The sequence below is a fragment of the Ictalurus punctatus genome, chromosome 3 (assembly GCF_001660625.3).
Source record: "Ictalurus punctatus breed USDA103 chromosome 3, Coco_2.0, whole genome shotgun sequence".
NCBI classification, from domain to species: Eukaryota; Metazoa; Chordata; class Actinopteri; order Siluriformes; family Ictaluridae; genus Ictalurus; species Ictalurus punctatus.
The window spans coordinates 8,229,692-8,256,546 of record NC_030418.2 but is presented as its reverse complement, the minus strand read 5'-3'; the positions used below and the strand labels follow the sequence as shown (position 1 = coordinate 8,256,546).

General features: G+C 42.6%; 1 protein-coding gene across 1 annotated transcript in view; it reads right to left on the bottom strand.

Moving 5' to 3' along the window:
• lhcgr (luteinizing hormone/choriogonadotropin receptor) overlaps positions 1-24,016 on the bottom strand; it is a 42,212-nt gene extending 18,196 nt beyond the window's left edge. The window contains exon 1 of the mRNA XM_017463155.3: positions 23,494-24,016. Coding sequence (XP_017318644.1) covers positions 23,494-23,654 — 161 coding nt within the window. The 5' untranslated portion in view covers positions 23,655-24,016. The remainder of the gene's footprint in view (positions 1-23,493) is intronic.
• Between the last annotated feature and the right edge of the window lie 2,839 nt (positions 24,017-26,855).

Here is a 26,855-nt window from a genome sequence, read left to right as displayed (position 1 = left end):
AAACAAAATAACATGGCCAGAAAATGCCATGAAACAAAATGCATTAATAGTAAACAGGAGGAAACAGATGAAACACTCTGTGTGTATATTCTTATCAAAATCACTTTTGTTTCAGGACAATAATAACTCACTAAAAAAAGATTACCACTGAAACTAATTTAAAGAATCATGTATTGAGTGTTTATGTTTCATATGTTCTCACTTGCTTGCCATATTAGAAGAGAGGACAGGAACTGATTGAACCACATTCATAGCCTACATAATTTTAACTTCAGTACTGATATCAAGTATGGTGTCACAATGCCCAATACCAAAATTATACTTTGACAAACAAAATTAAAAACACTTTTCACCATCTGATATTCATCACATGAAAACAAATACAACATGGATTAATTTCTTCTGGGTTCTCCAGTTACACTAAATTGCTGCTAGATATGAATGTGCGATGGGCTGGTATCCTGTTCAGGCTTTATTCCCATCTGGCCCTCAGTGTTCCAGTGACCAGAATACAGCAGTTACTGAAGATGAATGAATGAATGAAAGATAGCAAAACATGGTGCCCAACCTTTAGAAAGGTACATACATATAAACTCCATATGAGTGAAGCTCATATGCATAATACAATGGCAGCATAGCTGTCTTTATACAGTATATCGACCTACAATTTCAATGACTGAATGGTTTGTCACCTTGTAGTACTAAAAAAAGAATGGGATCTTTCAATGCTTCATACAACACTGCAGTGTACAAGCATATTAACCTACATTCACATATTACAGTCACAGGACTCAAATGTCATGCACTTTAAAACGTGAAAGAGTTTTGATCTGTTGAACATGCGTATTATTTGTCCTTAGCTTATATAAAGCTAACTGATGCAGAAGGAGATCTACTTCTACAGGATGTCTCATAAGTTTCCATACATAAGGGACTATGTTTGCCAGCATCATGTTGGTTGTGCCTTCGTTAGTGGATGTTTGTGGACGTCCACTTTGTGGTTGGTCTGTAACACTTCTAGTCTTTTTGAATTTGTTAATAAGTTTGGCAACAGTGTCAAGTCAAGTCAAGATAGATTTATTTATAAAGCTCATTTAAAGACAACAGCAGATCCAAAGCGCCTTATAAAACATTAAAATTCATCACATTAAATAACATTATAACACAAAGAAAAAAAATATGTCGCTTCCATTAAGAACAACTCAGATTCGTTTATCAAAGTGCAAGTTTGAGTCAAAAATAACTCCAAGATTTTTGATTTAGTTGTTAACGGAGAGAGGACCTAACTGGGCCTCAAGAGCAGAAGAAACAGTAGGGGGGCCCAAAATAATGACTTCAGATTTGCTTTAATTTAACTGCACACAATTGTTAGCCACCGTGTGTGAAGTGCTTGCCATGTTTCTTGTGAAAGTCCATCACAACCTTGGGACAGCTTCCTGATCCAGCCCTGAGAATGATTTCAGTGCATACATCTTTTGTCATTCTTAAAGGCTATCTGAAAGAAATATATATATAAATAAAAGTGTTAATTTCCCCGATATATGAAAACTTTTGAGACACCCTGTATTCATCTTATAGAACAAATGCAAAGATATATAGAAATATATATTCACATCAATATAAAATAGTATAAAGCTGAAAATGAGAAAACTTCCACAAACATTTCCACAATGGCATGTGATACTGATAGCATTTTGGGTAACACATAATTTGGATAGTCTGTTGTAGACACTCTACAAACACTCAATTAATCTATGGACTACCAACAACCTCTGACATGACTATCAACAACCAGTCTATTAACTAATTTTATACATCATGTCGATAGTTTATGATTGTTGATGTTTTGTAGACAATCTATATACATCTCATTTCAAATTCACTTCATGTGTATGACCTTGCTACATTTCATGACATGTGTCACACATCGTGACGAAGCAGAGATAAGGCGGATGCAAGTGCAGGATAACAGTTGTTTATTTAAAGAGACAGGCAGGCAGACAAATCCTAAACGTGATCCAAAACGTAATCCATAAACATGCAAGAGGTCAGGCGATTGGCAAACAGGCATACACGGGGCAAGGCAGGAATCTAGGTCGTTAAACAAAACAAGACACGAACTAAGGTGAGGGACTGGAAGCGGATAATCCAGCGCGAACTCGCTTATGGCTATGGCTATGGCACAAACTAAACTAACGCTAAACACTTACTATTTACGATTTCTCAATCTTCCGCGTTGTGTGCTGTGAAGCGCGCGGTATATATGCGGACATGATTAGCGTGTAAACTGCTATCAGCTGGGAGCAATACAGACCCACGTGAATTCCCAGCCAATGACGGAACAGGGAGGAGACATGACAAACATAAACAAAACACACATGTCCCAATGTCACTACGGTCGACAGCGGTAAAGCAGGTGGTCGCGCATTTGCGCTTAGAGCACACTGCTTCAAGGGGGAATCGTGACAGAACCCCCCCCCCCCCTCCCCCCCAAGGGCACTCCTCCAGGAGTGCCATGAGTCATCCCACTTCATTGGCGGCCCCGGCCCCCTGGGCTGAATGTCCCAAGCAGAGACATGAAACTGCATGGTGTTCTTGGCGGCGTAGGGAAGCAGAGCGAAGACCTCAGCTGGACAGGGAGGCTGAGCGATGACCTCAGCTGGACAGGGGGGCTGAGCGATGACCTCAGCTGGACAGGGGGGCTGAGCGACGACCTCAGCTGGACAGGGGGGCTGAGCGACGACCTCAGCTGGGCATGAGGGCAGAGCGACGTCCTCGGTGGAGCAGGGAAACAGAGCATTGTACTTGGCGGAGCAGGGAAGCAGGGCGACGTCCTCGTCGGAACATGAAGGCAGAGCGATGTGCTCGGCAGAGCAGGAAGGCAGAGCGACGTCCTCGGCGGAGCAGGGAAACAGAGCACTGTACTCGGCGGAGCAAGGAAGCAGGGTGACGTCCTCGTCGGAGCAAGGAAGCAGGGTGACGTCCTCGTCGGAGCATGAAAGCGGAGTGACGTCCCCAGGAGGCTGGGAGGCAGAGCGAAGTCCCCTGTAAGGGCAGGGAGAGGAGCGTGGGTCTCTGTGCGGCCAGGGAGAGGAGCGTGGGTCTCCTCGAAGCAGACGGGGGAACGCTATTTTCCATGGAGCAGGAGGGCTGAGCGACGACCTCAGCTGAACAGGCGGGCTGAGCGACGACCTCAGCTGAACAGGCGGGCTGAGTGACGACCTCAGCTGAACAGGCGGGCTGAGCGACGACCTCAGCTGAACAGGTGGGCTGAGCGACGACCTCAGCTGAACAGGCAGGCTGAGCGACGTCCACAGCTGAACAGGGAGGCTGAGCGATGTCCACAGCTGCACAGGGAGACTGAGGCTCTGAGGTCACTAGGTGAACCTTGGGCATGGGCGGAGCTTGGCTGGCCGTGTCGGCGGACTGGGGCGTGAGCGGAGCTTGGCGGTGCGTGTCAGCAGACTGGGGCGTGAGCAGAGCTTGGCGGTGCGTGTCAGCAGACTGGGGTGTGAGCAGAGCTTGGCGGTGCGTGTGAGCAGACGGGGGCGTGAGCAGAGCTTGGTGGTGCGTGTCAGCAGACGGGGGCGTGAGCAGCATTTGGTCCTTAGGCTGAGATATTAGCAGAGCTTGGGCCTCAGAGCCTGGAGGCTTGGCTTGGGCGTCAGAGCCTGGAGGCTTGGCTTGGGCGTCAGAGCCTGGAGGCTTGCCTTGGGCGTCAGGGACGTGAGACTTGACCTGGACCTTCCTGACTGGAGGCTGGACCTGGAGCTCAGGGACTGGAGGCTGGACCTGGAGCTCAGGGACTGGAGGCTGGACTTGGATCTCAGGGACTTGAGGCTTGACTTGGATCTCAGGGACTGGAGGCTTGACTTGGGTCTCACTGACTGGAGGCTTGACTTGGGTCTCAGGGACTGGAGGCTTGGCTTGGATCTCAGGGACTGGAGGCTTGGCTTGGGTCTCAGGGACTGGAGGCTTGGCTTGGATCTCAGGGACTGGAGGCTTGGCTTGGATCTCAGGGACTGGAGGCTTGGCTTGGATCTCAGGGACTGGAGGCTTGACTTGGATCTCAGGGACTGGAGGCTTGGCTTGGATCTCAGGGACTGGAGGCTGGACCTGGAGCTCAGGGACTGGAGGCTGGACCTGGAGCTCAGGGACTGGAGGCTGGACCTGGAGCTCAGGGACTGGAGGCTGGACCTGGAGCTCAGGGACTGGAGGCTTGGCTTGGATCTCAGGGACTGGAGGCTGGACCTGGAGCTCAGGGACTGGCGGCTGGACCTGGAGCTCAGGGACTGGCGGCTGGACCTGGAGCTCAGGGACGTGAGACTTGACTTGGATCTCAGGGACGTGAGACTTGACTTGGATCTCAGGGACGTGAGACTTGACTTGGACTTGGACCTTTTGTTGGAGCTCGGCGGGTGAGCCCACCTCGTGGGGCTCAGGTTCGAGCTCTGAGGTCACCCTGTCGGTCCCGGGCTGGGTCTCTGCACGGGCTCTCCGGTGGAGTTTCTTATGCTCCCGCCAGCTGCTCTTGAAGCATTCCTGAGAGCAGAAGAAAGCTTCCTGGAGGCCCAGCTTCCTGCAAGTGGGACATTGAAGCTGAGTCTCTCTCCCGCAGCCCTCGGTCATACATCTCGGGGATTTCGCCCCCGTGTTGGCCGGAAACTGAAGTGGATCGCTGGTTACTGCCCTGTCCATCTCCTCATAATAGAGGTTGAATGGTGGGTCCACCTGGGGCTGTCCATTGACTCTCCACCCCAGTAAATCAAGACCACGAAGTTGTCCAGGCTGTGAAAACTCCTCCATAAACAGCTCTGTAAGCTGAGTGACATCATGGAGGGCTGGCGACCCAGCACTCACCAGCTGCTCTGCCCAGTCACGGGCCGGGCCGCAAAACCTGGACACCATGAACCCGATCCACTCTCTCTTAGTAGGCTTGGGAACCGCCAAGCTGCAGAAATACACCTGGCAGCTGAAGAGAAACTCCAGCGGGTAGCTCCCCAATCCCGCTGTCTCTGGCAGCAATTCAATGGCATACCTTTGGGGAAATTGCACAGATGAAAAATGCGGCCAGTAATCCGAGTGTTCCCTGATGCGGTATTGTCCTACGATTTTCCTGGTTGCTGTGGCGTGCCTTCTCTCTAGTCCTCCTGCTGCATCCATGTTAGGGCGGATTCTGTCACACATCGTGACGAAGCAGAGATAAGGCGGATGCAAGTGCAGGATAACAGTTGTTTATTTAAAGAGACAGGCAGGCAGACAAATCCTAAACGTGATCCAAAACGTAATCCATAAACATGCAAGAGGTCAGGCGATTGGCAAACAGGCATACACGGGGCAAGGCAGGAATCTAGGTCGTTAAACAAAACAAGACACGAACTAAGGTGAGGGACTGGAAGCGGATAATCCAGCGCGAACTCACTTATGGCTATGGCTATGGCTATGGCGCGAACTAAACTAACGCTAAACACTTACTATTTACGATTTCTCAATCTTCCGCGTTGTGTGCTGGGAAGCGCGCGGTATATATGCGGACATGATTAGCGTGTAAACTGCTATCAGCTGGGAGCAATACAGACCCACGTGAATTCCCAGCCAATGACGGAACAGGGAGGAGACATGACAAACATAAACAAAACACACATGTCCCAATGTCACTATGGTCGACAGCGGAAAAGCAGGTGCTCGCGCATTTGCGCTTAGAGCACACTGCTTCAAGGGGGAATCGTGACAACATGTTCATAATAAAAAGAAAAACATTATTTGGCATGTTGAGAATCAGTTGATAGGCTGATTCATGACATATAAATGATTTGTATTAGTAGTTGCAGTGGTGGTCTAGTTTTTAAAAGACTCTGGGCACTACTAGGGTGCCACTGTTGGGCCCTTGAACAAGGCCCTTAACCCTCTCAATGGTGCTGTATTATGGCCATTGCACTGGCACCACCAAGCTACATAATCATCTCACTATCATCAGGCTTGCTTGAACTGACTAGCTCTGAACATAGTTGTGCCCAAAAGTTTGCATACCCCTTGCAGAATTTGCTAAATCTTAATACGGTTAACAAAATAAAAGGGATCATAAAATCTCGTCGTTTTTTATTTAGTACTGTTCTGAATAAGCTATTTCACATAACAGATGTTTACATATAGTCCACAAGACAAGATAATAGCTGAATTTATAAAAATTACCCCGTTCAAAAGTTTACATACCCTTGATTCTTAATAATCGGGATTTTTATGATCCCTCTTATTTTGTTAACAGTATTAAGATTTAGCAGATTCTGCAAGGGGTCTGCAAACTTTTGGGCACAGCTGTATCTAACATTCATCCACATCTGTACCGCTTATCCTACACAGGTTTGCGGGGAGCCCGGAGCCTATCCCTGGTGACTCGGGGAGGAAACTGGAGTACATGGAGGAAACCCCGAACCCCGGGAAAACTTGCAAACTGCCCGCATACAAGGCCGAGGCAGAAATCATACCCCCAACTCTGGAGGTGTGAGGCAAACCTGCTAACCACTAAGCCACTGTGCCCCCACCAATATCTAGAATTTAATGCTACTGTCACGATTTTCCCCCCTGCTAGCGCTGTAGCACGCAGCATGCTTTGAAACCCAAAAAGTGCGAGCTTGCGCTTCTGGGTTTTTAGTGACCTTGATTTTGTTTTCTTTTGACAGGGGTGTTTTGTTATCGTTTATGTCCTCTCTCTGCCCCTGTACTGGCATTGGCTGTTTTCCATATGTGTCATCATTGTACTCAGCTGCTCTGTGTTTAACCTGATTGTGTTTAGTACATAAATCCCTCTTGTCTCTTTGTACATCACGAAGTATCGTTTGCATTCAGTTTTATGGTTTTGATCCTGTTCTCATTTCTCAATTCCTGTTTAGCCTTGTTTATGCCCGTTTGCCGATCGTCTGATCAATTGCCTGTTATTGACCACGCTATTGTTTCACTTTTTGGATTTTTCTGCCTGCCTCACTTCAATAAATCCCTTATCTGCACTTGCATCCATCTCAACCTCACATTACGTGACAGAATACTTTGCCGCACTATGGATGCAAAAGAATTTTCCCCAGGTCAAGAAGCCCTATATGAAAGGGAAAAGCCGATATGGGAGAAGGAGGGGAAATTCTCCCTAATTCGAGCCAACCAGGAGTGGCATCGCAGTAGCCCTCATTCTGCATTCAAGCCAGGCCAGCAATATCATGTCATCTCTCTGTGGTGTGGAAGAAACTGCCCCCCACATGAACCTCAGAGAGCTTGCCAAGTTCCTGTCCGAGGTCGACGAGACGGCCTCACAAGCCATGTTCCTTTCTGAGGTCCACGAGACGGCCTCTCAAGCCATGTTCCTGTCTGAGGGAGACGAGATGGCCTCTCAAGCCATGTTCCTGTCTGAGGGTGACGAGACAGCCTCTCAAGCCATGTTCCTGTCCAAGGTTAATGAGACGACCTCCCAAGTCAAGCTCCTGCTAGAGGATAACAAAGTGACCTCCCATGCCCTGTTACAGTCTAAGGTTGAAGAGATGGCCTCCCAAACCCTGTTCCTGTCCGAGGTCAACGTCCCGGCCAACCAAGTTCTGCTCACACCTTAGTCTGCCAATCAAGTTCAGCCTGCAGAGAACGACACTCAACCTCCCTGTTCGCCTGAGGATGCTGCTCAGCATCCCTATCCAGTTGAGAATGCCACTCAGCCTCCCTGTTCAATTGAGGATGTTTCTCTGCCTTCCGTTGCAACCAAGAGTACCGATTTGCTTCCCTACTCTGTCTCAGATGTCACTAGGCCAGGCTTCTCTACGGATGTCGCTCTGCTTTCCCACGCTGCGGAGGACATTGCTCTGGCTTCCTGCTCAGCTGAGGACGTCCCTCTGCCATCCTGTTCCACTGAGGACGTCGCTTTGTCAGCCTGTTCTGCTGCGGACGTCACTCTGCCTTCCTCTTCCGCTGAGGATGTTGCTCTGCCTTCCTTTTCCACAAGCTGACAATCCAGCTTCCCATGAATGGGTGCTGCCTAGGAACCCTCGTGAATCTGCCTCAGCCTCATGCCTGCTCCTCAGCTCCTTGAGGAGCCTGCTATCTGTGGGACAATGCCTGTCTCGGAAGCTGAGGGGCTGTGAAGACATTTTGCCCAGAGGGCCAGGACCACCGGGGGATGGAGTGTTTTTTCTGGCGCTCCGGGAGTAGCCCCTTTAGAGGGGGGATTTCCTTTTGCACTAGCGCTGTAGCACACAACGTGTTCTGAAACCCGAAGCACAACCTCACGCTTTTGGGTTTTCAACGACATTGACTTTGTTTTCTTTTGACACTTGTATTTTGTTATGGTTTATGTCATGTCTCTGCCCCTGTATTATCATTGGTTGTTTCCCTTATGTTTCATCATTGTTTTCAGCTGTTCTGTGTTATCCCCCTGATTGCGTTTAGTATATAAACCCCTCGTGTCTCTTTGTTCGTCTCAAAGTATCGTTTGCATTCAGTAACATACCAAGCCTTTGATCCTCGTCCTTTTGTTTCATGGTTTTGATCTTTGTTTCTCGATTACTGTTTAGCCTTGTTTATGCCTGTTTGCTGATCGCCTAACCAATTGCCTGTTTTTGACCACACTATTGTTTCACATTTTGGATTTTTCTGCCTGCCTCTCTTCAATAAAGCTCTTATCTCGCAAAGCTGCTCCACTGTCTGTTTGTTGATGGCTCTGTTCTAGAGACCCAAAGTAAAATGAGGAACCTTGGAGTAATTTTTGATACCAGCCTCACATTTGATTTTTCACAGAGCACTGTGAAGGCATCCTTTTTTCACCTCAGAAATATAGCTAGACTGCACCCAATGCTAAATTTATCTCTGGCTGAAAACTGATAAACTATTATATATATATATATATATATATATATATATATATATATATATATATATATGGACTGTCACTTGACTCAAATACAGAAGTAACCGACCTCTCTTAAGAGTTTATTTTTGTCCCAAATTTACGAATCACATAGTATATGAAATGTTTCTTTCCTATATAACACAACACAGTGGGAGCCAACATTTATTGTTATAATTGAAATGTGAGACACAGAAATCATGAAAGGTGTCTTCCAAATGAGCTCATGTCAAATGAGAAAACTGTCCATGATTTTATCAAAGCTATAAAATATGCCAATAAAGAGTGTAACAAGGAATTACAAGCACTGTCACAATCCATGCTAGATTTATATAGACAATATTCTGAAGCGCCTACAGCCTACTTACTTAAAAAAAAAAAAAAAAAAGAGTTGACTTACAGACTATTTTAATCTCAATTTAATCTAAATTTACTCTTATTTACAACTCATGCAGAGCAATTAATATTTAAGACGCATGGTCTTTACTATGAGCATGGAGACAAATCAAGGCGGCTTTTTGGCTTACCAGCTGAAATGTCCAGCTGCTTTGCGTCTTATTCCTCAGATAAGAGACTCTAAGCAAACTTTAACAAGCAACCAAAAAAGAAATTAACAATATATTCACAAACTTTTATTCCTTCATAATATACTTCAGAATTCCCTTCTGATACAACAGATATGGAACATTTCTTAAATAATCTAGACATTCCAACTCTACAGTCAGATAAGGTAGAAGCTTTATATTTAGATGTACTCGAGCTGTAAAAAAAAATCAGTAAGATCATCATGGCAATGAGGAGTTGTACATCCCCAGGCCCTTTTGAGTTTTATAAGAAATTTAGGGAAGAACTTGTGCCAATTCTTCTCGAGGTGTTTATAGAATCTTTGGAATCAGGTTCCATGCCACCAACGTTTTCACAAGCATCCATTTCACTCCTTCTCAAAAAAATAAGGACCTGATTTAATGTGGATCATACCGTCCTATTTCCCTTCTAAACACAGACACTAAAATTCTAGCTAAGATCTAGCTCTAATATTCACAGACTAGCTAACATCTGTATGTGTATATGTATGTGTACATACAGTGAGGGGAAAAAAGTATTTGATCCCCTGCTGATTTTGTACGTTTTCCCACTGACAAAGAAATGATCAGTCTTTAATTTTAATGGTAGATTTATTTGAACAGTGAGAGACAGAATAACAAGAAGAAAATCCAGAAAAACGCATGTCAAAAATGTTATAAATTGATTTGCATTTTAATGAGGGAAATAAGTATTTGACCCCTCTGCAAAACATGACTTAGTACTTGGTGGCAAAACCCTTGTTGGCAATCACAGAGGTCAGACGTTTCTTGTAGTTGGCCACCAGGTTTGCACACATCTCAGGAGGGATTTTGTCCCACTCCTCTTTGCAGATCTTCTCCAAGCCATTAAAGTTTCGAGGCTGACGTTCGGCAACTCGAACCTTCAGCTCCCTCCACAGATTTTCTATGGGATTAAGGTCTGGAGACTGGCTAGGCCACTCCAGGACCTTAATGTGCTTCTTCATGAGCCACTCCTTTGTTGCCTTGGCCGTGTGCTTTGGGTCATTGTCATGCTGGAATACCCATCCACGACCCATTTTCAATGCCCTGGCTGAGGGAAGGAGGTTTTCACCCAAGATTTGACGGTACATGGCCCCGTCCATCGTCCCTTTGATGCGGTGAAGTTGTCCTGTCCCCTTATCAGAAAAACACCCCCAAAGCATAATGTTTCCACCTCCATGTTTGACGGTGGGGATGGTGTTCTTGAGGTCATAGGCAGCATTCCTCCTCTTCCAAACACGGCGAGTTGAGTTGATGCCAAAGAGCTCCATTTTGGTCTCATCTGACCACAACACTTTCACCCAGTTGTCCTCTGAATCATTCAGATGTTCATTGGCAAACTTCAGACAGGCATGTATATGTGCTTTCTTGAGCAGGAGGACCTTGCGGGCGCTGCAGGATTTCAGTCCTTCACGGCGTAGTGTGTTACCAGTTGTTTTCTTGGTGACTATGGTCCCAGCTGCCTTGAGATCATTGACAAGATCCTCCCGTGTAGTTCTGGGCTGATTCCTCACTGTTCTCATGATCACTGCAACTCCACGAGGTGAGATCTTGCATGGAGCCCCAGGCCGAGGGAGATTGACAGTTCTTTTGTGTTTCTTCCATTTGCGAATAATTGCATCAACTGTTGTCACCTTCTCACCAAGCTGCTTGGCAATGGTCTTGTAGCCCATTCCAGACTTGTGCAGGTCTACAATCTTGTCCCTGACATCCTTGGAGAGCTCTTTGGTCTTGGCCATGGTGGAGAGTTTGGAATCTGATTGATTGATTGCTTCTGTGGACAGGTGTCTTTTATACAGGTAACAAGCTGAGATTAGGAGCACTCCCTTTAAGAGTGTGCTCCTAATCTCTGCTCGTTACCTGTATAAAAGACACCTGGGAGCCAGAAATCTTTCTGACTGAGAGGGGGGCAAATACTTATTTCCCTCATTAAAATGCAAATCAATTTATAACATTTTTGACATGCGTTTTTCTGGATTTTCTTCTTGTTATTCTGTCTCTCACTGTTCAAATAAATCTACCATTAAAATTATAGACTGATCATTTCTTTGTCAGAGGGCAAACGTACAAAATCAGCAGGGGATAAAATACTTTTTTCCCTCACTGTAAATGTATTTGCCTGAACCTTCTCTGAGTCCAGAGATTATTATCTCTTTGGATGCCTAGAAGGTTTTGATTTAATTGAATTTCAAGCAAATTGAAATTGGCCATATTTGTTTGTAGCTTTAAAAGAAATTGTTTCAGCAACATCTATGTGTTAAATTACTATACCACTCACCTTTGGCATCCATTCAGACCAATTATTCTCAATCTATTTCCCATTAACATGATGCACTCATCAAAGATGCACATGGTCCCTCAAAGATCACAATGAACCTCTTTCAATACCACTGAAATCAAACACATTGTTTCAAGGAATCAAAAAAGGGGGTATTGTTAGTGATGCCATAACTAGTTGTCCCATGATTATATTATTATTGGGTCGGTTTAGAACTTTTTTGAATTACAATTTAAATCTCAAAAAAAAAAAAGTGAATGCGTTCCATTAATAATTCAGCCTTGCGGATCCAATAAGAATCACCGCCTTTTTGTTTCTCTCAAAAGGGCTTTAAATATCTTGCAATACATATGACACAATCTTTCTCTTCTTTGTTCAAAGCCAATTATAAATTTCAGTTAAAAGAAATGAGGGCTGAGCTGGAGAGGTGGCGTAGTCTTCCCATTACTTTACGTGGAAGAATACATTCAGTGAAGATGACAATACTTCAAGTTTCTTTATTTGTTTTAATCCTAACCAGTTTTTTGCCCAAATCTTTTTTTCTATTCAATCAATCAGTCTATATCTTCCTTTATCTGAAAAAAATAATGTTCTGATAAATAATAAATAATAAATAATAATAAATAATAATAAATATATCCTTCAGAAGATCTGTAGGTGGTATACATGGACAGCAATAATCTAATTATTGACCTTATTCTTTGTCAAAGACAATCTTGTGATTAACGTGTTTACATGAGTCGCTTTTAGAATATTCCTTTCATGTTCCTGTTTTACATGTTATAGAACATAGATCGACTAACAGTACACGTCATTATGTCACCACGCCACGCTGTCTGATGTTCCCTCCAGAATTTCACGTATCAGCATACAGTTCGTCTTCGTTATGGTACCGTATACAGTTTTGGGTGTTTTTATTTAAAATTTTTACGAAAGCTTCAAGTGCAGTTAATTATTTGTCATGCTGTACGTGAAAATAGACGACTGCTTGAAGCCACGGGTGCGTCTGAAACCGTGTACTTACCTACTATATAGTAGCTGAGATACATGTATTTCACCTACTATATAGTAAGTAAGCACGCGGTTTTGGACGCAGCCGTGCTCTCTTTGCCGTAAAACGGTTGAGCACTGCTGTGTGTGTATGTGTCCTGTCGCAAAATGCGGTGAAAACTCCCACATGACGTTAATAGTGTGATTAAGGTGTGTACATGTCCATAATGCACGTCGAATTATGCGACTAAAGCAGGAATACTTCACATGTCTTGATTCGATTTGTGTTTACTTCAAGTATGACTCTAATCAGATTAAGGTAATAAAAAATGGCTGTTTACAAGGTAATTTCTTAATCAGAGTATCGTCTTTGGGTTATTATTAATTGGGTTATTATTATTTTTATTTGATTATTGTTATCCATGTAAACGTACTGTGTGACATGGACCTCTCAGTTCACCTTATAGATGCATAGTTCAAAACTAAAGCTCATATTTTTCTATGCACTGTGTATTCATCATTCTCAAGACAAGTGCTTTCTAAACTAGGGGTCATGTCCACAAAATGGGGTTGTGAGAGATACTCAATCAGTACGTTTACATGGACAACAATAATCAATTAAACAACAAATAATTGTTTGCCATAAAACGGTTGAGCGCTGCCGTGTGTGTGTCCTGTCGCAAAATGCAGTGAAAACTCCCACACAACGTTAACAGTGTGATTAAGGTGTTTACATGTCTGTAATACACGTCGATAATGCGACTAAAACAGGAGTCACAGTCTCAAACCAGCACAGCCATAGAGTAGCACAAAAGTGAAATGATAATTCACTTTCTCATCTCCCTTTCTCAAGAAGGAGAAGTGATGCTGCATGCTGCCACACAGTCTCATTCTTCTCATTGATTGTGGATAATTCAATGACATCTATATGGCTTTGGTTATGATGAATCAAGTCTTCCCCTTCAAGAAGTCTTTGTCTGATTGGCCAAATTTAACATGGTGCTAAAGTAGTGGCTGCACTCATTTGCATTCATTTGAGCTTCGGTAAACCATACACCTAACCCCTACCCCAGCAACTGCAACTTAGCTAACATTTTCAGTACTTACTCCGCTATTTGCTAATTAAAGTTGTGTTGTTTGTAAATGAACAATTACTCAAAACAATAGCAATAGGTAGTAGTCTGATAAGTATTTATACAATTACAGTACTTGTGCTGTTCACACTCATTAAAGTAGTTTTCTTCCTTCATTTTACTCCAGTTAGGTTTTATGTAGATGCTGAAAAAAGACATTGGTATTGCATGAGCATAAACATTTTCTTTATATTTAAAAATGTAAAAATAAAAAGTCAATGTCTGTTTACTAGTGATAGTAGAAATACAGAGCAGAGGAAGCAGGTAAAATAAAGAATGGACAATCAATAGAAAGCAAAAAAAAAAAAAAAAAAAATACACCAAGCAAGCAACAGGTGAAAGATAATCATTCATACACTCTCACTTGTCAGGGTCTCATTGGGTCCGGAGTATATCCATGCTAGCCCACTGCAGTGCTACATGTGCAGTCACACACTTACTCACTCACATCCATGGGCAATTTAAAGTAGTCAATTAACCTACCAGCATGTGGACAGTTGGAGGAAACTGGAGAACCTGGAGGAAATCCACACAGACATGGAGAGAACATGCGAAACTTCATTAATAACTTGAAATCATGATCAAACTGTACCTGTAACCCCAGGGGAGAGGAAGTTAACACAAATTAGACAAAACTCTAACAGGGAGCTTGTGAGTAGTCTGATAAGTACCACTTTGACTCCCTTTTGATTGCATAGAGAGTGTTCTTTGTTCTCTGAGAGAAACTACCCATGTGGTGTTTTTGCTTTGGGCACAGTTAATAATTAATTGAAGTTACACTGACATTTTCAATTCAATTCAATTCAATTCAATTTTATTCGTATAGCGCTTTTTACAATAGACATTGTCTCAAAGCAGCTTTACAGAAATATCAACACGGTATACAGATATTAAAGGTGTGAATTTATCCCAACTGAGCAAGCCACTGAGTGGCGACGGTGGCAAGGAAAAACTCCCTAAGATGTTTTAAGAGGAAGAAACCTTGAGAGGAACCCGACTCAGAAGGGAACTCATCCTCATCTGGGTAACAACAGATATTGTGAAAAAGTTCATTATGGATTTATATGAAGTCTGTATGGCGTTAAGAGCAGCCGTAGTCCCAGCAGTCTGGAATTAAAGAAGATTTGAGCTCCATCCAGAGGCAGAAAGGATCTGGATCTCTAGTATCTCCATAAATTCGTGTGGGGCTCGGCGAAAGGAGAGAGGGAGAAAGTAGAACAGAATCTAGTCAGGGTAGGCTTGAGTAAACAAATACGTTTTAAGCTTAGACTTAAACACTGAGACTGTGTCTGAGTCCCGAACACTAATAGGAAGACATTTTAACCTACCATACCATACATAATTCTTGATGGAAAGAGATTTGATGTGCTATATGAGCATACATACACAACACAAATGTGTACACTCAGAAGTGACCATGTTTCTTTGCATTCAGCTGCAGATATTTTTCTATTTCATCATTGTTGGCACATCATACATTCTCCACTTACTGAGGATTGTCATATATCAGGAAACTCTGGACCCCAGTTCCCACTGCACTGCACTACATGTCACATGAACACCTGCACCTGATTCACGTTTTGGTAATGAGCACACTTGTGTATATATAGACATTGTTTGCAATGTTTCTCTGTCTTTCATTGTCTTAGACTACCGTGTTCCATGTTCCCGTGTTTTGTTTCATTCAGTGTCTTGTTTCATTCAGTGTCTTTGTTTGTTTGTTTGTTTGTTTGTTTGTTTGTTTAAATTAAACTTTTGAATATCTGTGATTGCTTCTGAACCCATACTTGATTTGTGACAGAACGAAAGACCTACAATCGGAAGCAGCAGATTGCCAGGATGGAGAACTGGGGTGTCAGGATGCCACCGCTGATTGTGGAGTACATCGCCACGCTACACCAAGAGGTGGAGGAGTACCAAGCAGCACTACGAAAGCAGCAGGTTGCCAGGAATTACCTGGCCTTCAACTCACCTCCCATGTTCACGGAGGACTACGCCACTCCAACAGGAGGGGGAGTCTGTGGTCGGGCTAATACCATCTCCCACCCTCCCTCCCCTATTATGGATTTAGTTCAGCAAGCAGAGTCAGCGGAGAACGAAAGTCAGCCTCCCTGCTCGTCTGAGGACGAAGCTCAGCTTTTCGGTTCAGCTGAGGACCCAGCTCAGTCACCCGGGTTGGCTGAAGACGTGGCTCCGTGTCCTGACATACCCAAGTACTCCCCTCTGTTCAACAACCCCGCACTCAATGCTGCTGTGCTTTCCTGCCCAGCTGAGGTCGTCGCTCTGCCTTCATGTTCAGCTGAGGACGTCGCTCTGCCTTCATGTTCAGCTGAGGACGTCGCTCTGCCTTCATGTTCAGCTGAGGACGTTGCTCTGCCTTCATGTTCAGCTGAGGTCGTCGTTCTGCCTTCCTGCACCGCTGAGTACGCCGCTCTGTTTGCCTGCACCGCTGAGGATGCCGCTCCGCCTCCCTGTTTGACTGAGGAGGTCGCTCTGCCTGCCTGCTCCGCCGAGGACCTCGCTCCGCTTTCCTGCTCCGCCGAGGACGTCGCTCCGCTTTCCTGCTCCGCCGAGGACGTCGTTCCGCTTTCCTGCTCCACCGAGGACGTTGCTCTGCTTTCCTGCCTCGTCGAGGACGTCCCTCTGCCTCCCTGCTCCACTGTGGATGCCGCTCAGCCTCCTAATTTTGCTGGGGACATTTTGCCCAGGGGGCCAGGACCACCAGATGGGAGGGTGTGTATTTTTTGGGGGGGGAACCCGTCCTTGATTCGTCACAAGGATGAATAACCTGGATTGGAAGCAAGTCCATCCCAGAGTACCATTCACACATATTCATATACTCATTCACATCTACAGTCATGTGAAAAAAATAAGCACACCTCATGGAAATTGTTGGCATATTTGGACAAGCAAACATTTGATCGTCTTTGAAAAAGTGTCTATTAATAAAGTTGATATACTTGAACAAAACTACTAAGGAAAATTAGCTTTCAATCATTTATACAGTACACCCTTGGCCTCAGATGTTAGTATTTCCCCCTTTAGCAGAAATAACCTCTTGTAGGCATTTTGTATAATTGTCCACCAGGCTTGCTGGAATTTTTTACCACATTACCATGCAATATTCTTTCAGTTGCAAGATGTTTGAGGGTTTTCATGCATGTGCTGCCCGTTTCAAATCCCCCCACAGCATTTCAATGAGGTTCAAATCCGAGCTTTCACTACGCCATTCCATAACCCTCTGTTTCTTATTTTTGAGCCATTCCTTGGTGGATTTGCTAGTGTGCTTAGGATGATTATCCTGTTGTAAGGTCCACTTTCGGTTCAACTTCAACTTTCACACAGATAGCCTCACATTATCCTCAAGCTCTCTTTGATATGATGGAGAATTCATAGTTGAATCAATGAATGCAAGCTGTCAAGTCCCTGAGGAAGTGAAGCAACCCCAAACCATAACATTTCCACCACTGTGCTTCACAGTTGGTATAAGGTTCTTCTCCTGAAAAGTTGTCTTTGGTCTGTACCAAACATGTCTGCTGCTACAGTGGCCAAACAACTCTATCTTTGATTCATTCTTCCAGAGCATATTATTCCAAAAGTCCTGGTCTTTGCCTATGCTCATTGGCAAACTGTAGTCTTGCAAAGGATTTTTCCTGCTATGCCTCTCATGCAGGTCAAATTTGTGCAAACTCTTTCTGATTGTAGAAGCACGTACTTTGACTTGAACAGTTGCAAAACTTACTAGCAGATCCACCTGCACTCCCTGAGCAGGTTCTACTCACTGGCACCCAATTTTGTACACCTGATTCTAATTTTATGGATTTGAAGGTGTGATAAATGTAGGGGTGGACTTACTTTTTCCATGTGACTGATCTGGTTTTTTGTACATTTAAATTGTGAAAATTACTACAAAATGTCAATTTTATATGTCATTTGATAGAGGTGTATCATCTTTATTAATAGGCACTGTTTCAAAGAGGATCAAATGTTTGCTTGTCCAAATATGTCAAAAAAAACCAACAATTTCCATGGAATTTTTTTTGTACTTATTTTTTTTATATGACTGTAGGTGGAATTTTAGAGTAGCCAATCTTCCTTCCAGTATGTCTTTGTGAGATGTAAGGAAACTAGAGAACATGGAGGAAACCTATATGGACGTGGAAATGCCACACAGACATTAACCCAAGCTCAGAATACCCACTGTTCTACTGTGCCACCCCCACAGGTTGTTAAACCATCAACTCTTCCATTGTAGCAGAGCTGTCTTCAGAACTATATAACCTGGTAATTTTGCAGATGAGCTCTGTAACCGGTGACAGTATAGATGCAATATGACTGCCACTAGGGAGCGAATTCCAAGGTTGTCTGCAGTTAAAAGGCAGCATGACGAAATGAATATGAGCTGTTTGGTAAATTCGCCCATTAAAAATTTTGCATGTTGTACTCATTTATGTGTATCGTTAATTTGTCTGATGGCCTTGACTGATTCTTATCAAGGCTCAAGGTTTTGGGTGTATCAGAGAGAGGAGATGATTTAAAGCTCTCAAGGACATGAAGCACATACATTCCTCACTCTCACCAGGCACTACCTTTCATACATCACTAACAAGCTAGATCCTGAGGACAGCCAGAGATGTATTCAGTTTTGGCAAAACAACTTGACCTCTCTCCACCAGATACTATTTTTTTCTTACACATGTCCACAACTCCCTTTCTGCTCCGCCTCAAAAGGAAAAGAGGCAAGCAATATATATATATATATATATATATATATATATATATATATATATATATATATATATATATATATATATATATATATAAATATATATATAAGACACAAGGCTTTTTCTAAAAGGAGAGAATGGCTTGAAATAGAATTTCAAAGCTAGCAAGAACCAAAAGTGAACACGTCCCGCAACATGTGCCAAATTAAGAAGGTGTGTGAGGATGGTAACGGTTCCATGAGTTGCTGTATCGACAAGCTAGTTGACAGCAAGAAATGTTAGCTACTGTCATTAATATAACTCTGTGGAAATAAAAGCCATAATGGCTGCAAAGGACCTCCAATCTGCAAATCAACAAACTCCAACTTGCTCATTATGACAAATTTCAAACCACTGTCAGGCCAGTGACACAATCTTGTATGGTGGCTGCAAGGATGAAACCTATACTGTTACTTTTAACCACAGATTTAAAAAAAAAAAAAAAAAAAAAAAAAAAAGTTAATAAGTGGATTCCCTTTGTTGTTTTTGTTCTTCCTATTGAATGACTCCCAACAAAAGGAGGCTCATGAGCAGGTACTATGTTTTTTTACAATTACCTGCTAAGTGCAAAAATAAGTATAAGCATCATTGTGTAATTATATTTGTCAAACATTAATACTCAGCTAAATAACCTGCACAAACAATTTTTTAAAAGTTGATCAGCCTACTATAATTATTAGTGTTTCAAAACATTATTACATTTTTAAGGTATCATGTGTTGAAATGATGAGGCCAGTTTTCCAGTGTGTAATACGAGGTCCATCTTGTATGTCACTATAGTGTGCTGATATTTTGGCCATTGCAGTAAGCTTATTGTTCAGGGCACCCATGAAAAAGAAGCCCTATCAAAATAGCTTGCACTGAAACTGATACCCAGATGACACACAGCTCCTTTGAACAGTGTTACTGGGATGATTGTGTTCTCATAGCACTAGCACTAACATGAAAGACTAGTACTAACATGAAGGACTGTTCAGTGCTCATGAGGTTTCACTGTGTTCCTCCTAAAGTATCTTTTTACTACTACTACTACTACTATTAAAACTACACACACACACACACACACACACACACACACACACACACACACACACACACACACATCTATTTCTATTCAAAAGAAAGGGCCTTTTCGAGGCTCTTTTATTTTATAACAAAATATTTTTAAATGTCTTTACCTTTTCTTTAACGTTCTAGCACGCAAACATGTACATGATGTCTTTCTTTTGAATGTTTTGGCATTTGTATGTATAAGAAAACAATAGGAGAGGATGAGCCATAGCAAAGGTAAGATGTAAATATAGGAATTGGACAGTATAGGAATGGGAAAGTATTTTGGCCAATCTTGGGTAACATAAATCAGGTAATAATATTTTCATAAACCGACCATTTTATTCATTATTCTATGGTAGAAGCGAACATTTGTATGGATCATGTCCCAAGTTATTTATGTCCAAGAATGCAAAGTTTTTCCCTTGGGGAGGAATTACAAGTAGCAATCTAACCATACTAGAAGTAGGAATGCACCAATCCAATACTGCATAAACAAGAATACTGGTCTGGCACACTGCATCAGTATCAGGTCAGATCAGACATTTATTTATTTATAATTACTACTGATTATTACTGATCATTCTATGGTATGAACATGTGTTATATTGCCACACTACAAAAAAATGACATAATTTATCTAGAATTTCCTATTATAAGATAAAAATACAAGATTAAACCTGTTTCTAGACATTTGTACTCATTTAAAGCTTAAAACAGTCTTGTTCTATTGGCAGATACTTTTGCTAATTTTAAGCATTTATTTCTAGAAAGAAGCAAAATTCTCTGCCAACAGAACAAGAAAATTCAAATCTTGAAATTAGTTAAAGAAAAATAAGTCATGTCAGGTTAACCCATCCGGGTATTTCTCACCTACTGTTTCTCGCCTACTGAGAATTCAGACATACTTCCACTCTGGCATACTGCTTTTCATCTACTGTGTAGCAGGCTAGTACGCGATTTCAGATGCAGCTAAACACACTCCACTACTGCATAAACAACTCCAGTTAGTCCAGAATGCAGCTGCTAGAGTCCTAACTAGAACCAGAAGATATGACCATATCACCCCAATCTTATCAACACTGCACTGGCTCCCAGTGAAATCTTGCATTGATTATAAAATACTATTATTAACCTATAAAGTACTAAATGGTCTCGCGCCACAGTATCTATGCAAACTTTTGGTTTTCTGTGATCGCCACGCCTACTTAGATCAAAAGGTTCAGGCTATTTGACGGTACCTCGAATAGCGAAGACGACAGCAGGGGGAAGAGCTTTCTCTTATAGAGCCCCACAGTTGTGGAACAGTCTTCCAATTAGTGTTCGGGACTCAGACACAGTCTCAGTGTTTAAGTCTAGGCTTAAAATGTATTTGTTTACTCAAGCCTACCCTGACTAGACTTTCTGTTATGCTAAGCACAGTCCTAATAATTTTTTTCTCTCCCTCTCTCCTTCTGTCGAGCCACACACGATTTTATGGAGATACTAGAGATCCTGATTCTTTCTGCTCTCCGGACCTGCCTGATCCCTTTCGGATGCCCTACCTCTGGATGGAGCTCTCATCTACTCCAATTCCAGATTGCTGGGACTACGGTTGCTTCTAAGGCCAAACAGACTTCACATAAAACCATAATGAACTTTTTTACACTATCTGTTGTTACCCAGATGAGGATGGGTTCCCTTCTGAGTCTGGTTCATCTCAAGGTTTCTTCCTCTTAACATTTTAGGGAGTTTTTCCTTGCCACCGTCGCCGATCAGTGACTTGCTCCGTTGGGATAAATTCGCACCATTAATATCTGTATACCGTGTTGAGACAACGTCTATTGTAAAAAGCGCTATACAAATAAAATTGAATTGAATTGAATTGAACTACCACGTTCTCAGTGGACTTTTGATTATGCACACCTGTTTCCAATTACACACACAAACTAACAGTCACCCTTTTTAAGATACTCTCACTCACACACCAGTTGCGAATATACGCTCAGGTTATCTAGGTTTTCTGATGCTACCAAGCCCGTTTTTTTCACTGTCATTGATATTGTGGTTTAACTTTGTTTCTCTTACTCGATTTCTGTTTTTTCCCTAAGCCAGTTTCTCCTCGCAGAGCTGGCATGCCTGGATGGGCAGCTCACTCTCGATTGATCGTTCATTGATCTGGCCATCCTTCTCGACCATGTACTCCACAATCGGTCGCCACCCTGCTTTGAATAAGGTTCTCCACATGTCAGCACCCCCCATGTAGCTGGGGTGTTCGTGACTCAGTGAGGCAGAGAGGAAGAGGTGCCATAGAGAACACCGCTGCTTCTACTGTGGCCAGCCAGACTATCTCACTGGGCACTGCCCAATTGCTCCAGGACCAGTCCAGCCACAAATGGTGAATCCGTTCCAGTCCCTATCTCACCAGTCTTTTACAATGCCTGTTGTGTTACACCACTCAGGTGTACTTTCTGTATTAACAGTGCTGATCGACTCTGGGGCAGTGGGGAACTTCATTAATGAGGACACCGCGAGCCATTTCTCAACATCCCCACTCACCTGTTGCTACACCCACTGAGAATCCAGGCTATCGACAAGAGACCCATCAAGGGAGGCACAATCACACACTGCATGCAGCCCCTCCCCCTTTGTGTCACTGTGCTCCACCATTTCACCCAAATATCCAGTGATCCTGGGCCTCGTGTGGATGGAGCTTCACAACACCCAAATATCATGGTCAGATAAACAACTCAAACATGTCCAACGGGGCCTTCAGCGCCTCCTGCAGCACCTGCTGTACATGAAGGGGGAGAAGTGTTAACTCCACCAACACACCATTTGATTCCTGGGTTATGTGATCAGCCCAGAGGGAGTGTCCATGGACCAGTCGAAGGTGGCTGCTGTCGTCGACTAGCCCACGCCCCAGACAATAAAGGCCCTACAATAACTCATTGGTTTTGCGAAATTCTAGTGTTTTTGCCTAGTCCAGTTTGCTGATTGCCTTACCAGAACCTGCTTTTGACATTGAACTTGCCTAGTGTTTTGGTTTGTTTGCTTGAACTCTCATTAAAGCTGCACTACCTGCAATTGCATCTGTCTCAGCCTCCATTGCATGAGATCTATTTGTATTACTCTAATCTTATGACAGAAAACACTACATCAATTTGACTATATTCAAGATATATTTGTTGCCGTGCAGAGCATACCACTATCAGCAAAATTTACTGAGAGTCAGCTTTAGTTACTGTGAGAATGTCTGGATCAGATAAGTGTATCATGTCTATAATGAAAATAATAGGATCATTGCTTAGATAACTGCAATTTAATTTGTACTCTTATACATGAGCTGGGATGTTTGAGAAGAAGCAACATTAGCTAGTTGTTCTGTAAAGGAAAAGATCAAACCTGAGTGGGTCAGGTTGAGCCCCTGGCATATTTATGGCATATGTAATACACTAAAGTATGTTAGGGATAATTACCAGACTGCATTTGTGTAATGAAACATTTTATTATTTTAAGTTACAGTTCAGTATGTATGGTTTATTAATTCAGTCTTGCGTTCAACAAAGTTTTGTTCCAAAATATTTTATCTCAGTTGAATAAGTTGTCACAATTTATAGGTCAATGTTGTATAGAACACTAGACATTTAAGATAACATCATCTCCAACATCTAGACGTGTTGTGTTCAAACTGGATAAATTACAACTTTTTCTAATCCTGAAACGATTATTTTAACCGATCCATTGCTCATGTCTCTGAGATGATAGCTCGGTCTCACTGACGACACACCAGTGCATATGTCTTCATAATATTCGCCCCATAGTTTTCACTTACAGTCTGCCGAATGCGCCGCGCTGTTTCTGTGCCGTGGCTTCAGTCGCGCTGTTGCAGCTGATGGTCTTGATGGCGCACCGGCACATCTCCGGACATACAAAACGCAGACAATCACACTGCCACATCATTAAGATTAAGACGAAAAGCATTGATGTCCTCATTGTGTATGCTTGTCTCCCGTTTTTATCGATCGATACCCTTTCTTGACTGGGTAACGCACAAAGGTGCGAGCGCGCACTGGACAGTTAAATTAGTTCATTTCCATATCTCCTCTACAGACAAAGTGAATCATTAAAGGAAAAACAGGCGTATAAGACGTCGGGTGTACTGTTACAATAGTATTTGAAAAGTTGGTAGCGAGAGAGAGAGAGAGAGAGAGAGAGAGAGGGGCGATCTGATGCGCACTTCGGTAGAGTGTGGACAGGAAATGCATTGCGCTCCCCCTGGTGAGTCGAGTCGAACAGATTGAAACAAATTGACTCAATGATCCGTAAGGAGAACATAAGTATGAACTGAAGGTCATTAAAGCTCTTCAATCCTTTTTTTTTTTGTTTTATTTTAACCACAAGACTTTCCATTGGCACCATTACTTTGGGAATGAGTCAACACTCTAAAAAAGACACTGGGTATATACAGGGCAGAACAAAACTATCCAATCAAGTTGGGTTGTTCATTTGTACCCCTGCAAATGGGTTGTTTTTCAACCCAAAGAATGGTTTCATTTTTTGCAAAAACGCTGGGTTAATTTTATTTCATGAATGGGTTAATATTTTCAAGGTTTTTTTTTTTTTTTTTTACCCAAATATACCACATTATAAACAAATATATCAACATGGTACCTCCTTTATGTATACACAAGAAGGTGTTCAGAAATATATTGCTAGAGCTGCTAAAGTTGTGTTTAAATTACTCAAATAAGTCATATATTTAAGACTAAAACATCCACACACACAAAAACACCAAAACAACAACAACAACTGAGTAACCAACTTATGATCCAGTGGGCATTACAAACAAGTAAGACAAAGGTAATGAAGACTGTAGTGCATTTAGTGCAATATAAACTGGACTGTTATCACATATTTTTGCTTTTTCTAGTGTACAGTAACAGTTTTATGAATAAATATATCGTACACCTCACCCCACAGTATAATTTTCAACCATTTTCTAACACAATCTGTACAGTATTGATGGTTTATCTGAAGGAATGCAGCGTAAGAATTTCATTATACAGTGTACAATTGAACATGACAAAGAGTTCAAGGTTTTGACTCGGCCTCCAATTTCCCCTGCTCTCAATCTGATCAAGCAACTGTGGGCTGTGCTGGACAAATCATTTATGGAAGCTCCATCTCGTAATTTACAGGACTTAAAGGATCTTCTGCTAACGTCTTGGTGCCAGATACCACAGCACACCTTCAGAGGTCTTGTGGAGTCCATGGATAAGCCTCCAGTCTGCAGTGTCAACTTTGAGGATATGTGCCTCTGACCATACATCACTGAAATGTTTCAATATGCTGGAGTGCACAAAAACCTATATAAAATGAGGTGACATTGGCGTTGTCCTGCTCTGGATGCCAGCATATTTTACTCCAAAATGTGTACATATCTTTCTGCATTAATGGTGCCCCCACAAATGTGCAAGTCACCCATGCCATGGGCACTGACACACCCCCATACCATAACAGATGCTGGCTTTTGGACCTGACATATATTACAGCTTGGATGGTCCTTTTCCTCTTTGGCCCAGAGAACACAACGGCTGTTTTGTCCAAAAACTATTTGAAACGTTGACTCCTCGGGCCACAAAACACGATTCCCCTTGGGTACTGTCCATCTCAGATGAGACTGAGCCCAGAGGAGTTGGCAGCACTTCTGGACAGTGTTGATATATGGCTTCTACTTTGCATAGTAAAGCCTTAACTTGCATCTGTGGATGCAGCGGCGAATGGTGTTGAATGACAAAGGTATACCAAAGTATTCCCGAGCCCATGTCATGATTTCAATTACATTACTCCTGACGGTTTTTAAGACAGTGACATCTGAGGGATTGGAGATCATGCGCATTCAGAAGTGGTTTTGGGCCTTGCTCTTCACGCACCGAGATTTGACCGGATTCCTTGAATCTTTTAATTATATTGTGCACTGTAGAATGTGAAATGCCTAAAATCCTACCGATTTGTCTTTGGGGAATGTAATTCTCAAAGTGTTGGATTAATCGCTGATGCATCTGTTGGCAGATTGGTGAGCCTCAACCCATCCTTGCTTTTGAAAGACTAGGCCTTTGTTGGAGACTCCTTATATACTATGATTAGGCGATTGCCTCACCTGTTTCACATCACCTTCTTATTTCAACTTGCCACATTGCTATAAGTCTTAAATTGCCCCTGTCCCAACTTTTTTGGAACGTGTTGCATGCATCTATTTCAAAATAAATGTTTATCTTCAAAAATCTATGCAGATGATGAGGTAAAACATCAAATAACTTGTCTTTATACATTTTTTTGTTTAAATACAAGTCAAAGTATATTTACAAATCACTCCTCTTTGTTTTTATTAGCATTTTCCATACTGTCCCAACTTTTTCGGAATTGTGGTTGTTAGACTATGACTCATTATCTACACTTCACTTAGGTATAAATATATGGTTCTCACTACTTTTTCACCTTTTTGTTTATAAATAACTGAACTGGGCATAAGCATAGGCAAACTAAGCAGCTGATTAGGGGACAACTTTCATACAGTCAAAGACGATGTTCATTAACATGAATGCACCCTACAAACTCAGCGCAGATAGAATCTTGTCAGAAATGTACTATTTAGATGGAATATATCTCTAGGGTTGTAATTCCCCCCGACTGTGTCAACATAAATTATTTAAAATGATTTAATGTGGGCTGAATGTAAGAAATTAATGTAGGAGAAAAGGCATCTTTGGGTTTTGCGCCAAGTGGCTGTCCACATCTGCTTAGGCCATGTTGACCTAGACTAAGACACCATTTGTTTTCACTCCAACGCCTGGTGTGTTTCACAGATAAGCAAAGAGATGCCATATAACCATGGACTACATGAGGATTTTTAGCTGACAATGTAGCTGATGCAACTAAAACATATAAGGAGGTCACTTGTAAATATCCTACATAAAAATTCACATTGAATGATTTTATTAATAGTTTTTGCGTGACGTCACATTCTTATAGGACCGCCCACCTGGAGGGCAAAACATGGCTTTCTTCCACTGCTTGCCAGTTATTTTTACCAGATTTGTTTAGCCAAAATGGCAGATAGTTGTTGCTCATTTGGATGCACTAACAGTTTAAACAGTAGGAATAGTTTACCTGGCATTGAAAATAATGTTTTGA